The sequence below is a fragment of the Miniopterus schreibersii genome (assembly GCF_964146895.1).
Source record: "Miniopterus schreibersii genome assembly, chromosome: 8".
Lineage (NCBI taxonomy): Eukaryota > Metazoa > Chordata > Mammalia > Chiroptera > Miniopteridae > Miniopterus > Miniopterus schreibersii.
Genome location: NC_138109.1, coordinates 687,837 through 702,381, shown reverse-complemented (window position 1 = coordinate 702,381; position 14,545 = coordinate 687,837). Strand labels below are relative to the sequence as shown.

Below are 14,545 nucleotides of genomic sequence, written 5' to 3'. Positions count from 1 at the left end.
ACACAGGACACACTCAGACTCACTCAGGCCAGGCAGGAGTGGCTCTGTCAGGACAGGAGGAGTGACCTCAACAAACCAGCATATGGCCCAACAGGAGGCTCTGGACCCCATGGCCTCACAACCCAGCTATTGGGCATCTCTCTCTCGGGAAAGCGCCTTCAGCTGCCCCAAGAGGAAAGGAGATCCCCTGGGACCTTGTCGCCCAAAGTCAGGAGCCTCCTGTGGGCAGAGCTCAGGCTGCCCCTCCCAGAGGACAACCAGCCGTATCAGAGGCAGCACTCGGCCCTCGCTGACCCCCGATGACCTTCCCCAGGCAGGGCAGCCGGAGCTGACAAACTGCCTTCAGGAGGGGACCTCATTTTCTCCCCTCAACTCCCGTGGGGGTAGGGCCCTGGGACAGGCTCTCCCTGGAAGGAACCACCCTGCCCACACCAGGAGCCTGGACTCTGGCCTCCAGACCTGGGGGAGCATAGACCTGTGTTGCTTTAAGCCCCCAGGTCTGTGGTACTTTGTTACGGCAGCCCCGGGACACTAACACTCCTCCCCAAATAAACTCCCTGCACCCAAGTCCTCGTGTCAGGCTCTGCTTTGAGGGAATCCAACCGAGGCACCCAGGTGTGGGCACGTGTGCCATCTGCCTCACTCAGAGAGGAGGGTCAGTGCCCGTCCCGCCAGCTGCAGGGAAGAGAGGGAAGGATGGGTGCTGCTCCCTGACCCTCCGGCCCCTCGGGCTGGGGAGAAAGCTCTCCCGGCTCTCAGGGACGCATCCAGCCCCCACCAGGGACCACAGGCAAGGAAGCCCCCAGCCCCCAAAGGCCAGCCCTGCTGCAGTGAGGCGCATGGGGAGCCCCCGCCTCCCGGCCCCAGCCCCGGCCCAGTCGCCCTGTTGCAGGAAACACTGAGGTCCCCTTCCCAGGCCAGCTCTGCTCCCTCCGCTCAGCTGCAAGCGGTGCTCCGCCCCTGGCCTTCAATCCGCCCCTGTCATCACCACCAGAATAGAACTGTGTTTAAAAAGCAGTTTTTCCCGTCTCTCTTTCCTGCCCTGTAAATACTCGGCAGAAATAGCAGCCTGCAGGCTGGCGGGAGTGATTGCTGGTGGTGGAATCAGGCGAAGGCTGCTGCCCGGGTGGGCCTTGCTGCGTGGGTGCCCGCGGGAGCACAAAGTGGGTTTTAAATAGCTCCCCGTGGGCTTGTGCAGCAGAAGGAGGGCAGCCTGCAAGCCCAGGGCCGGTGGGAGGGGGCGCTGGGGCGGGCGGGGTCCTGGCAGCAGCTTGGGCGGCCGCCAGCCTCTGCACCCAGTGGAGCCCAGCAGCCCCGTGGACTTTGAACCCACCGCGTCCCCCGGAGGCTTGGGCAGGAGGCTGGGCCCTAGGGCAGGACCTGGGTGCTAGGAATGAGGGTGGTGTGGGCAGTTATGACCCAGCCGGGTAGCTTCAGTGTGCCATCTGGGCTTGGATGCCCCATCCCAGGAACTCCCGGGAGAAGGGAGCAGTGACCCTGCCTGGGGTCACGGAGACCAGAGAGGGCCGAGCTGGGGCAGGGGAGAGAGGGGCCACTGCTTCTGGGCAGCACTGTCCTGGTTTGTCCGTCTGTCCATGGACCTGGCTGGGCTTGGCAGACCACCCCCTGCTCTCCGGAGGTGGCCAGGATGGCCAGCTGACCCAGATCCAGCCCTGCTGTCCCTCGGCCACCTGTTCTCTGCTTCCTCCCAGCTCCTGGTCACACTGGAGCCTGGGGACCCTGCTCTCTGGCCCGCCTTGCCCCCGGGATGACCCTGCAGCCTAGTCCCTTAGAGCAGGGTCCCAAAGGGGCAGCAGGGTGCCAGGACGGGTCTCTAGGAGGCAAGAGCCTTAGATCTGGAGCTGGGCTGCAGGTGAAGGCAGTGAGCCCCAATCTGTGGTTTGGGCAGGGGGCCAATGGCCTCCTCTGCCCTCTGACAGAGGCTGGTCCTTTGGGAAGCAGCCCTGTGCCCCAGGCTAGAGCACCTGGACCTCAGTGGTCACTCTGCCAGCTGAGCCCTGCCTGCGGGTGAGCATCCTCCAGGATCCTGCCCTCCTGGGCCTGGGGACACTGCAGACTCCTGGGCAGGCTGTGCCGCCTGCGGGCAGATGGCCCAGCAGGGCACCCTTTCTGATTCACACCAAGTCTCCGACATGCACCCCTTGAGGTGGCTTGAGGTGGGCTCCCCGGGAGGGGCACCCTGGGCACAGCAGGGCACTGCACCTGGCCGACCTGGCCCACAGAGCCCGCATCCGGGCCCTGCTGCAGAAAGCAGTCTACACAGCTGCTCCTCTAATTTCACTCCTGTTTCCTCCGAGGCTAATGACGGCGGCCCTGGGAAATCGAACCCCCTCATTAACAGCTGCCTGTCAGATCTCCCGTGGCCCAGGGTTGTCGAGCTGTGACCTTGTCTCCCCACGTCCTCGGAGGCCGTAGAGGCAGAAAGGGGCTCCGGGTGTTTATGGGGACTTGATGGCCTCTGTTCCCCCATCGCCACGTCTGAGAAGACACCGTACTGGCCCCCTGGCCGTGGCACCGAGAGACGGAGGAGACACTGTAACTCCTAGAGGCCCCGACCTCTGCCGCCCACCAGTGCCCCAGACACGGCCACGTGCCTCAGCCTCTGGAATGCAGCCCTCCAGCCCCTCTGTCCTGAGTCTCTGCCTTCAGGTCCCTCTGTCCTGAGCCAGAGGAGAGCTCTCCAGGCCCTGGGAGAGGAGGCCACTGCCCAGCTGCTGTGACAGAGAAGGTCACGCCGGCCAAAGGCTTTGCTTTATTTCATGCTGGGACCAAAGGCTCGTGAGTGCCCTCTCCACCATCTCACCGAGGCAGCAGGCACTGTCCACGCCCAGCCTCCTCCACTCCTGGCTCAATCCCATGGAGCAAAGTCCCCGAGCTGGGGTCATTTCCTGAGTCAGGTGCATAGTCCCCCAGGGCCCTGTGCCCGCCCGGCTCAGCCTCCGGTCAGGTGGCTCTGCTGTGGGAAAGAGGAGTTGGCTGGGCGTCTGCAGGAGAGGCGTGTGGGAGGCCCCGGGCGCTGTCCCACTGAGGGTGGGGACCGAGCAGGGGGATCAGGGCAGCCAAGGCTTTCCTCCTGTTGTTTCCACCAGGAAACTCGCAGATCCAGTCCGAGGGTCCTCGCTCCCGGGAGGTTTCCAGCAGCGGGGGGCCTGGCCTCACATGGTGTAGGCCGCCCAGTAGATGACGTTGACAGCGGCGAAGGCTGCAGGGAACACTGCGCGGGCGTAGATGTCGATGGTGTCCGCGTCGATGGGCTTGAAAAGGGCACGGAGGCCTCCCTGTTTCTCGGACTCCCCCGTCTCCACCTCCACCGACCTGTAGGAGCCCATGAGGTTCCCGGGCATGCGGCTCGGCCGGCGGGACACAGCCAGCTCCTGGGAGATGCCGGCCGCAGAGAGGGAGAACAGTACAATGGCGTTCTTCACATCCATCTGCAGGAGCAGGAGGCAGGGCTGAGCGGGCAGCCGGGCCCGAGATGACCAGAGGCTGCCCCACGGGACCCCTGCCCGGGCCAGCGACTCTGTGACCCTCAGCAGCCGGAAGCCAGGGAGTCCCCAGAGCAGTCGGCAGGGTCCGGGGTTGGGCACAGGAACCGGTGGCTGCCTACCCCCTGTGCCCTGAGTGGTTGGGGGGCGCTGTCCTTGGTCCTGAGCTTCAGATAACAGGAGGGGCCCATCCTCACCTCTGCCCTCTGCCGTGTGACCTTGACCTTGACCTTGGCCTTTCGCTTCTTCCGGTAGTCGGCATTGAAGTGGGCGAAGGCATATTCCACCAGGGCCGCGAACACGAACACGTAGCAGATCCAGAAGTACACGTCCAGGGCCTTGATGGCCGACGCCCGCGGGAGGGAGGAGCGGGCGCTGACCATCAGGGTGGTCATGGTCAGCACCGTGGTGATGCCTGTGGGAGTCGGTGGTGGTGACATCGCTGCCCCGGCCCCAGCCAGGGAGCAGGCCGGGCTCCTCTGACTAGGCTTGGCCTGGCCGGCCTCTGCCCCAGGACGGCCAGCTCCAGGGGCAGGGGCAAGGCCCGGGTTCATGGCTAACGGGGTCTCAGTCCTGCTCCCAGTGGCTGCCCTTCCCCCAGCCCCCTGGCAGGAGAGGCTAGGCCGGTACCTAGAGACACCCTGGCGGGCACAGCGGCCTGGCTGATCCAGAAGGAGACCCAGGACATGGCGACCAGGAGAATGGAGGGCATGTAGGACTGCATGATATACACACCGCGGTTTCTCCGAAGGTGGAAGTACAGGCTGAGCCGAGGGAATTGGCCGGCTGCAGGGGGAATAGCAACCTGTCAGGACCCAGCACGGTCCTGCCCCGTCCCCTGCCACTTACCATGGCCCTCAGGGCCACTGCCAATCTCAGGAGAAAGGAGGAGCCTAGACTCTTGCCTTCCCCACCTCCCCCCACAGCCAGGTGGGCCGGGGGTCTCACCAGCCCTGGGCCTGGCCACCCACAGGGAGGAGAGGAGGAAGATTCCACGTCCGTTCCTGGGGCCGGCCCTCCTCTCGTGGGCCTCCTCCCTGCACAGCCGAGCTCCAGGAAAGAACAGGGCTGGGTTCACAGGCCCTGATGACCAACCAGGCAGGAGGGGCCAGGACACAGGGCAGCCCCCAAGGCTCGGCCCCTGAGCCCCTGCAGTCCTGGGGCTCAGGGAGCACCCCACAGCCCTCAGGTTGCCCCCAAACCCAGAGTGCTGCTAGTCCCCCGAGGAAGAGCCAATAAGCTGACCCACGTCCACACTGCAGTGCGACCGGTGCCCATCAGTGATTTACAGCTGCACCCTCAGGGTCCTCAGGGTCCTCGGAGCTGGCTAGTGGCTCAGCTAAATGCCCAGGGAAACCAGGAGCAGGGCTCCCAAGCAGAGGCCACGAGAGGCCACGTTACCCGACTTGAAGTTCATGAGCTCCGTGGTAAAGCGGTAGCTGGTGATGGTGAACTGGGCCAGCTGCAGCTTGTCCAGCCCGTGGATCTGCTCCTGGTTCTCAGACCAGTAGTAGACGATGTCCTCGGACGAGTAGCCATCTGCGGGAGAGCCCAGCCCCCTCAGCCTCTGGCAGCCCCGGGCAGGAGCACCCTGCCCAAGTGGGGAGCCCCAAACAGCAGCGACTCCAGGAGCAAGGAGGCCTCAGGCAGGTGGGCGGGGCCAGAAGAGCTGGCAGGGGTGCAGGTCACCATCACCAGGAGGCCCCAGGGGCTGCCGAGGTGGCTCAAGGATGCAAGTACCCGCCTTGTATCCTCCGTGGAGCGAGAGGCCTGGGCAGGAACAGAAGGGGCTCCGAGGCCTGACTGTCCAGGGCAGAGCCCTGACCCATAGGAGGTGGGCCAGGCTGCTCAGGCCTCAGAACCTCTTCTGTTCTTGCCTAGATCTCTTGCTCCACGGACACCTCCCTCCCTGCCCCTGAGCCAGGCCAGTTGCACAGGGTCCTGACGGCCCAAGTCCCCCACCCTCCGACAAAGAAGTCCCAAGAAGCAGGGTGGCTGCCCGGGCAGGGCCCGGCCCAGCCTGTCACACTCACAGCTCTCCAGGTGCAGCGTGCACTCCTGCTCGTCCATGGGGTACTTGGCCAGGTCCATGTCACACGACACAGTGGAGGTGATTCTGCACAGACAACACACCGGTGGGATCCCTGGGGCGAGGCCAGTCCCTGGAAGCTGGCATCTCCCTGACCCAGCAGGCACAGAAGCCCCTGTGCCCACCCAGAGGGGCATCTCACAGGAGCTCGGCCTCGCCACCTCGTGCATGGGGTTTGACGGCTTCTGGGGGGAAACTGAGAATTGTGGGTCTTCCTTCAGGAATGAAGGGCTGGATTCAGTCACTTTCTTCATCTTTCAAAATGCTGGACTTTGGCCCTCGCCAGTGTGGCTCAGCGGTTAGAGCCTCGGCCTGTGCACTGCAGGATCTCAGGTTCGATTCCCGGTCAAGACCGGGGTTGCAGGTTCGATCCCCAACCCCAGTAGGGGCTCGTGTAGGAGGCAACCAATCGATGTTTCTCTCTCTCTCTCTCTCTCTCCCCCCTCCACTTTCTCTAAAAAGCAATGGAAAAAATATCCTCAGGTGAGGATTTAAAAAAAATTAAAAATTAAAAAAACAAAGCTGGACTTTGTGGCTAAGCTGGGGCCCAGAAAGCAGGTCCAGCCTGACCCTCCGCCCACCCCAGGGATAGCCCCAGGCATTCCCGCTGACCTTGGGTGGGAGAAGGCCCAGCAGCCAAGTGTCCTGATTTTCCAAGAGAATTTACATTCCTATGTAAACCCCCTGATTTTTAAAATGTTGGCAATTAATTCCATTTTTAAAAGGCATGTGTCCAAAAACACGTGTTCAACTACATGAACCCGCATGTTCATAGCAGTACATACAACTCACAGTCGTCAGGAGGTAGACACAGCCCAGGGTCCACAGATGGGCGAGTGATGCAGAAACTGGGGGACCCACGGATGGGACATTGGCCAAAAAAGGAATAAAATTCTGATCAATGTTGCAACGTGGATGAACCTCAAGACACTCTGCCAAGTGGCAGCCAACAGACATGAAAGGTCACAGTGTAGGACTCATCTCACACAAAGTGCACGGACGAGGCCCAGCCGGAGCCAGAAGCAGATGGTGGTCTCAGGGGTGCGGAGGGGGGATGGGGAGCCACCACGGAGTGGGTGCAGGGTCTCCTTTTGGGGGGATGAAATGTTCTGGAACTAGATAGAGGTGATGTTCGCACAATGTTGTGAATGTGTTAAATGTCACTGAATTGTTCATTTTTAAAGGGTTCATTTTATGTTATATGAATTTCACCCCAATATATATTTTAAAATATGTCTTTACTGATTTCAGAGAGAGGAAGGGAGAGGGAGAGAGAGAGAAACATCAATGATGAGAGAGTCATTGATCGGCTGCCTCCCCCCCACCCCACTGGGGATCGAGCCCACAACCCCGGGCCTGTGCCCTGACCGGGAATCGAACCCTGACCTCCTGGTTCATAGGCCGATGCTCAACCGCTGAGCCACGCCGGCTGGGCTCACCTGAATATTTTTAATTTTTAAAAATTCTTTTTAAAATCCTCACCAGAAGATATTTTTTCCCATTGATTTTTAGAGAGAGTGGAAGGGAGAGCGAGAGAGAGAAACATGGATGTGAGAAAGACACATGGATTGGTCACTTCTTGCACAAGACCCGACCTGGCCAGGGATCAAACCTACAACCCAGGTTCGTGCCCTTGCCCGGGAATCGAACCCTCGACCCTTCAGTGCAAGAGCCAATGCTCTAACCACTTAGCCACACTGGCCAGGGCCACCCCAAATTTTTTTTTTAAAAAAGGCACCGACCGTGTTGGCCAGAAGCTACGCCTGCAGGCTCCCAGTCGGCAACATCTGCAGTCAGCATATCCTAAGCAGCAGCTGGTTGTCAGAGAGGTAAATGGCCCCCCTGCCCAGTGGTGGGTCTTGGGGTTCCTTAGCGGGCTCACCGGATGCTGTACAGGATCACCCCGTCGGGCTGCAGCCGGATGAGTTTGTTCTCCACGGTCACGTCGTGGAACCAGGCGGACTTGGCATTCACGATGAAGGTGTCCGGGAGCCAGAGCTTGTCCACAAAGCGGCTGTCCAGGCCCAGGGTCTCGTTGGTGTGGTTGTAGGAGAGCCTGCTGTCCCGCCAGCTTTGGTGCAGGAACACGGTCATGGTGTACTCCTGGGGGTGGGAGGGGCCCTGCCGTCAGCCGCTCCGTCCCGTCCCCGGGCACGTGGCCGCAGGTGGGGCAGAGGCTGGGGGCACCTACCATGTTCACCTCGGATATGTGGTCGATGCTGGCCACCTCAATAGCAAGTGCCACGTTCACAGGGGGGCCTGCGAGGAGGGAGCAGCACTGAGGCCAGAGCCCAGCACCCCAGCCGCTGACCCAGGCCAGTGAGAGCGCAGGCAGGCTGGACAGGGACCAGCCAAGGGGTTTATAGGGAGGGCCGTCTTGGTACAAGTCTGCCATGAGGCCTGGAGGATCCCCCCTCTGAGCTGTGTCCCTGGGGGCCAGCGCTCAAGGTGTGACACACCCCTCAGGGGAGCCAGCTCAAAGCCAGAGATCACAGCCACCGCCGGACCCAGGGCCCACCCGCCGCCTTGCTCACCTCCAATGCCTGGACGGAAGTTTCGGGCATAGCCCTCCATCAGGCCGTCCAGGTTGGGGAGCCAGGATATCTCCAGGTTGGAGCCGACGTAGTCCCCAATGTCATTCATCGCTCTGGAAATGCAAGGCCCAGTGGTCACAGGCAGGGCACCAGAGATGGAGCCTGGTCCCTACCTGAGGCTGGAGCTCCATCCTGGGCGCCTAGGCTGGGTGGATGGGGAGCACGGCTTTGAGAGCCCCTCAGGGCCAGGAGTCGCCCTGGGAACAGGGGGCCCAGGGATGTGCAGAGCCCAGGGCTGCTCCACTCTTCCACCGGCCTCTGCTCAGCTTCTGCCCCTCTGGCTTGGCCTGGACAGAGTTTGCCAGCGTCAGGCGGAGCCCCCAGCCTGGGATGAGCCCCCAGACTCCCTCCACAAACGACCCACAGCAGGCAGCCAGCTCGAGCCCCCACATTCGGGCCTCTCAGCAGGTAGGCCTCAGAGGACCCCAACAAGGGCACACAGCACCTCTCAGCCCCAAGGAGGAAGTGTCCTGCAGGAGGGGACTTGGGGGGAAAGATGCATGACCAGGAGGCTGAGGGACAGGGGAGGTCGCAAACCTGACTCAGGGCCAGGCTGACTGCCCATGGGGGGCTGCAGCCGGTCTCCCAATCTCTGTTCTCTCCCAGACAGGCCCAGGCCTGGCCCCGGAGAAGCCGAATTGCAGGATAATCCCACTGACACCCTGGCAGGGCCACAGTGGGTGTCACGCACACGGCAGGCACCCTGTGTCCCACATTCACCTGACAGCCAGAAGCACTGAGCTCCCCAGCAGCGCCCCTGCCCACCCTCCTGCTCACTTGACAAGGAGTCACGTCCCAAAATTCCTGTCCACCCAGAACCTCAGAATGGGACCTTATTTGGAAATAGGGTCTTTGCAGCTGTAAGTAGCTAAGATGAGGTCACCCTGGATTAGGACGGGCCCTATACCCAACGACTGGTGTCCTCATTGGAAGAGAGAACAGACACTCGGGAGGAGGCCACCTGGACACGGGGGCAGAAGATGGACAGATGCAGCCACAAGCCCAGGAACCAGAGGCACTGGGAGCTGGGAGAAGCTCACCTGCCCACACCTTGATCTGGTACTTCTGGCCTCCAGAACTGGGAGGGGATCAATGTCTGTTGTTCTAAGCCCCCCCAAAAGTGGTCACTTGTTACAGCAGCCCCAGGGCACTCATACCCCCTCCTGCAGCCCACAGCGGGGACCACACACAGCAGGGGAGGGAGGCAGGACGCTTCGCTAAACTGCAGAGCCAGGAATGACAAGGGGCCTTCAAGAATAACTGTCCTGTTAGGCTCTGAGTCACTTCTATTCTGACAAGGTCACCTTGGGCCCCAAGCCTGGCCTGAGCCCGTGGGGGAGACACAAAGGGCTGGATCTGGAGGCTGCCAGGAACCCTAAGACAGTGGTTCCCTGTGCCTGGAGACAGACCTGCCCGCCGAGTTCAGCCACCGCCCAGGCCCAGGTGCCCACTCTGAAGTGAGAAGACCACTGTGCCTCTGGGTTCCCACTACACTGCTGACCGCTCCTCTCCTCCCAACAGTGGGAGCCACACCCCAGGCTCCCCTGGCCTCCCGCTCGCTCAGGGACTCTCCTTGTCATCTGCAGCCGGGCACCCAGCTCCTCTCCACTGTGCCCATCAGTGCAGCCACGCTGAGGCTCCATGTGCAGCCGGCCTGCCACGTCCACCCCTTCCCTGCGCCCCCCATGGGTCCTCTGCAGCTCACATCCCCTCTCCCCAGCTCCCCACCCTGGCTCCTCCAGACCCATGCTTCCTCCCAGCCTCTATCTCCATCCCCTCCCCTTCCCGCCGGCCACCTCTGTCTTGCCCAGCTCCCCGCATCTCCCCTCACCCAGGGTCAGCACACCCTGGGGCTCTGGACAAGGAGCTCCATGATTAGGCTCCCAGTTCAAAACCAGGGCTCGGACACAGGAGCATGGAACAGACTGAGGCATCTCGGAGGGAAGGCGGGGTGGGCGCTGGGAGGGGACAGATTAATCAAAGAACTTAGATGCCTAAATGCATTACCCTTGGACACAGACAATAGTGTGGAGAAGGCCTGGGGGTGGGGCGGGTGCCGCGGGGAGGGGGGCAATGGGGAGAGAAAAAAAGGGAGACATCTGTAATACTTTCAACAATAAAGATAAATTAAAATAAATAATTTTTAAAAGCCATGGTCCTGGTGAGAGAGTGGAAATGTCCTGGGGAAGGAGTATATGAAGGGGGACCCGCCTGGCCCAGACGGGGGGCCACCAGGGACCTCACATTTCTGGAGCAGCAGAGGGTGGGGGCTCGTGTTCCAGGGCTGAGTTTACAGCCCCTCACCCTGCACTCTCAGGGGGTCCAGAACCCCGGGGCTGCCTGGGATTGGGAAACCCCCCCCCCCGTCTGTTCACACGTGGCCTTTTGAAGAAGGCTGACTTTGAACCAGGAGTTCCTTAGCTAATGACACTCACAGACAGACCCCAGCCTCTCCCGTAGGGCCACCTGATGGCCCAGTCTGGGATGAGGCGGGCGGGGGCTTTGCAACTAAATATAAAAGGGAATTAAAGACGTCCCCCCTCAAGTAAAGCACAGTTAAAAAGGCAAATGGAGCCCTGGCTGGTTTGGCTCCGTGGTTAGAGCATCAGCCCGCAGACTGAAGGGTCCCGGGTTCGATTCCGGTCAAGGGCATGTGCCTCGGTTGGAGGCTCCATCCCCGGCCCCGGCTGGGGTGCGGGCGGGAGGAAACCAATCAACGCGTCTCTCACACCGATGTTTCTCTCTCTCTCTCCCCCTTCCACTCTCTCTGAAAAGCAATGGAAAAAATATCCTCGGGTGAAGATTAAAAAGAGGCAAATGGAGGCCACGCTGAAGGTCGATGTAAAGAGACCTGAAATAGCTTTATTTTTGGACTGGCCCAGCTGCCGCCCAGTGGCAGCCGCAGCCTGGAACGAGGTCGGCAGGAGACGCCGTCCTTCCGGGGCCTCAGGGTTGGGGCACAGGAGGGGACACTCCCTCCGCCCAGTCCCACCCCCACCCCGGGGGCATGAGGGTGAGGCCCGGGGTCCCGGGCAGCTGGCCTGGAAGAGGCGGGACGCTGGTACCCTGTTTAGCCTCTGCCTCCCCCGGCCTGGGGGTGAGAAGGGAACAGGCTCCCCTTGAGGATGCTTCTCACCTAAGACAGGGGCCGGTGGTTTCCACCTGTGAGATGTGGAGGGTACCCTGCCTGCTGCCCTGGGTTCTAGGGGCCAGTTAGGGGGCAGGTGCCGAACCAGGGAGCCCAGGATGGGGGGGAATGCAGTCACTCTCACCAGCACCTTGGGAGAGGGATCATGACGGACCAGGACCCCAGCGGTGGCCCCGGGTTGGGGTTTCCTCTGGGGAGATGGACAGAAGCTCAGAGACATGGGCCCGGCTCACCCCCCTGGGGCGGAGAGGCCGCCGTGAAGTGAGAGGCAGCACCCGCCCTGCGCTCTGGGTGTCGCAGACCTGCCTCCCTCTCCCGCCCTCTGAGAAGCAAACCCACCCCCGTCACTCGTCTGTGCCCCCCGGGGACAGGAGGAGCAGGTGGGTGTCGCTGAGCAAAGCCGTGCGGCCATCCTCCCTCCAGACCCTTCCCTCCGGCACGCACAAGCCCACGGATCCCTGACGGCTCTGTTTTTAGAGCAACACCAGCCACGCTGGTGCCTCAGTTACCAAGGCAAAGAGGAGCCCCGCCACGAGCACACGGGAGCTGGCGAGGCAGGAGCTGCAGGCGCCGCTGCTCCAGGGAGGCCGAGGTGCCAGCAGCCGGGGAAGGCCACCCACTCAGTGTGCAGCTGGTGAGCTCGGTGCCCACGCGTGGCCAGACTCAGGGGAGGCACGGCTTTGACCCGGCCCACCCACGCCGCACAGCGCACCCAGCTTCTCCCACCAGGCCCCCTGGGCTGCCGCCTGAGCCGGCAGCCAGAACGGGCGCCTCCTGTGAATCCCACATCCCCCCGCTGCAGGGGTGAGGACCTGGGTGCTGAGGGGCGAGGGGTGCGGTCCTGCTTTCTGGGGTGGAGGGACACAGAAGCTGATGGAAGGGAGGCCGTCTGAAGGTCGCCCGCCAAGGCCCACAAAGCAGGGGGCTCTCGTTGGGCCCGGCCACAGCCTGACAGCCTTTCTGCCCAGACAGACACATCCGTGCCCAACACCCAGGAGCCGGGTGGGGGTCGGAGTGCAGAACATTTCAGACTTTAGGGAGGTGACATGGTTCATGGGCAGACTTGGGGGGTCTAGAGAACTTCCCAGCAGGATAAGTGTAAATTCACCCCGAAACAGGGCTAAGAAAGGCAACCGAACCTCTTGTCTGAGTGGGGCAGGCTTTGCCACCAAATGAGTTTTGGGGTCAAACTTGGGCTAAGAGGTTAGGTAGGGTTCAGAGAGCCTTGGATTTCAGATCTCACAGCCGTGGCCGTGGGCCTGGGTCAGCAGCTGATCGGGGGGCCCGGCTCAACCTACCCCTTCCCGCTTCTGTGAGGTGGGGAGTGGGGAAAAGGAAGGCCCCCCATATGCCCTCCGAGGACGGGTGCACCTGCACTGCCCGGGGTCCTGGGCATGGGGGCCGTGCCACCGCTGGACCTGGGCCTTCCTGGCTCTGCCCCCACCCCACCGACAAGGAAACTCTGACCACATCACCACCACCCCCAAGTGCGTGCCGCCTGAGCGCCGGCAGCCAAACCCAGGCTGGCGGCCGGCCACTCCCTGTTCTCTAGTCTTTTTGACATCAGTTTGCTGACCATGACGTCCCGGCTACGGGGGTGGGGGGTCTTTGTTTACTCTGGTTTCTCTGCAGACCCCTTGCACCCGAAGGCCCCTCACAGACCAGTGCTCAGGCTGCTGGGTGGCTGGAGCCCATTTCAAGTGCCCAGAGAGGAGAAAAGCGAGCTGGGGCTGTGCCTGACCCCGGAAGCTGGAGGGAGGGAGCCTCTGCCCCCGGAGGCCTCTGCTCTTACCCTTTTCCTTCTCTGGGTCCCCTCCCGACCTCAGGAGGAACCCCAGTGTTTCCAGCTGCCGGGGGCACCTGGCCGGCTCCCACCTGCACGCTCCAAGCTCCGTGGGGGCCACTTGAAAGGGCCCTGAAAGGAGACCCCACCGCACCCCGACCCGCACAGCCCTGAGGACGCGCCCTCCCGGCCACCCCGCCCCGGCCTGGACCCGGCGTCTCCTGCTCCCGGGACCCCTCCTCCCCCTGCCCGCGGCCGCCGCCAGCCGAGCGCGCAGAAGGGCCCGGCCGGGCGGCGGGGCGGCCGAGCGCCCGGGCGCGGGGCAGAGTCGGGAGCGGCTCCGACGCCCGCGTCCCGCCCCGGGCGCCGGTTCAGCACCGGGACGGCGGACAGCGCCCGGCGCGCCGACAGCCAGCGGGGCGGCCGCGGGCGACGGGGACCCCCGGGGAGCCCGGGCGGGGAGGCGGGGGACCCGGGGCGGGCGCACATGCGGGGCAAGGGGGGCAGGCTCGGGGCGGGGCGGGGGCACCGGAGGGCGGGCGCGGGGGCGAGGCGGGGTGCGCCCGGCTCCAGCCCGCAGCCCGGCCGGGCGCCCGCTCACCTGGTGCCGCGGGGCCGCTGCGCGCAGAGCAGGAGCAGCGGGGGCAGCAGCCAGGCCCGCGCGTCCATGGCCTCGGCCGGCGCCCGCGCGCGGCGCGAAGTTGCTTCCCCGGCGGCGGCGCGGGCGGGAGGGCGCGCGGCGCGGGCGCGAGGGCGGAGGAGCGCGGAGCGCGGAGCGCGGGGCCCGGCGCCGCCCCGCCCCAGCGCCGCACCTGGCGCCCCGCCCGCCCCCTCGGGCCCGCCCCCGCCCGGGTCTGGCGCTGCCCGTCCAGGGGGCGCTACCGGCCCCTCGCGCGCCTGCCCGGCGGGGGGCGCGGGCGCGGGACCCGGGGCCTCGGCCTCCCGCTGCCCTGCGGACCGACGGGCGCGCGGAACCTGGTCCCACGCGGAGTCGCCCGCGGGCGTGGGGGCGCCGGGAGGACGGGATTGCGGAGGGGGTGGGGGTGCCCCGCCAGCAGCTCCCCCAAAGCCCTCGACACAGCCAGCAGCAGCCCGGGAGCGGCTCTGCGCGCCCCCAGCGGGGTGGGCGGGGAGAGAAGGGGGGTCGCGGTCGCGGTCGCCGCCCCGCTCTGGCCTCGGGTGGGTGGGGCGACTTCTCTCCCCGTGGCACCTGCCACAGCCCCTCCAAGGGCAACCGGATGGCTGGGCTCCACCCCCCCACCCCCAAAATGCTGAGAGCCGAGGTCTGGGGCATGATCTATCCTAGTTCTTTTGAACACGAAATTCCACAGAAGTTCCCCCCCCCCCAAAAAAAAAAAGCTGATCGCTAACTTTAGGGGTTTATTCACTTCTGGGCTGGACATCAGCTGCCCGCAGAAAGGGAAC

At 63.6% G+C, this 14,545-nt stretch overlaps 1 protein-coding gene across 1 annotated transcript; it reads right to left on the bottom strand.

Moving 5' to 3' along the window:
• Positions 1-2,738: 2,738 nt before the first annotated feature.
• Positions 2,739-13,834, bottom strand: GABRD (gamma-aminobutyric acid type A receptor subunit delta). The gene is made up of 9 exons (XM_081144573.1): positions 13,722-13,834; positions 8,130-8,242; positions 7,787-7,854; positions 7,478-7,698; positions 5,540-5,622; positions 4,908-5,045; positions 4,137-4,292; positions 3,704-3,921; positions 2,739-3,452 (listed from the first exon to the last, which is right to left on the bottom strand). Exons 1-9 carry the CDS (start codon positions 13,787-13,789, stop codon positions 3,177-3,179), a joined length of 1,341 nt encoding a protein of 446 aa, XP_081000699.1. The 5' UTR covers positions 13,790-13,834; the 3' UTR covers positions 2,739-3,176.
• Positions 13,835-14,545: the final 711 nt, after the last annotated feature.

Bases quoted from the DNA above. Each gene is read 5' to 3' on its own strand.
- GABRD (XM_081144573.1), bottom strand. From the start codon at position 13,789: ATGGACGCGCGGGCCTGGCTGCTGCCCCCGCTGCTCCTGCTCTGCGCG. The intron at 7,699-7,786 runs GTAGGTGCCCCC...TCCCACCCCCAG, and splicing joins ACATATCCGAGGTGAACATG to GAGTACACCATGACCGTGTT. The intron at 3,453-3,703 runs GTGAGGATGGGC...CTGCTCCTGCAG, and splicing joins TCACACGGCAGAGGGCAGAG to ATGGATGTGAAGAACGCCAT.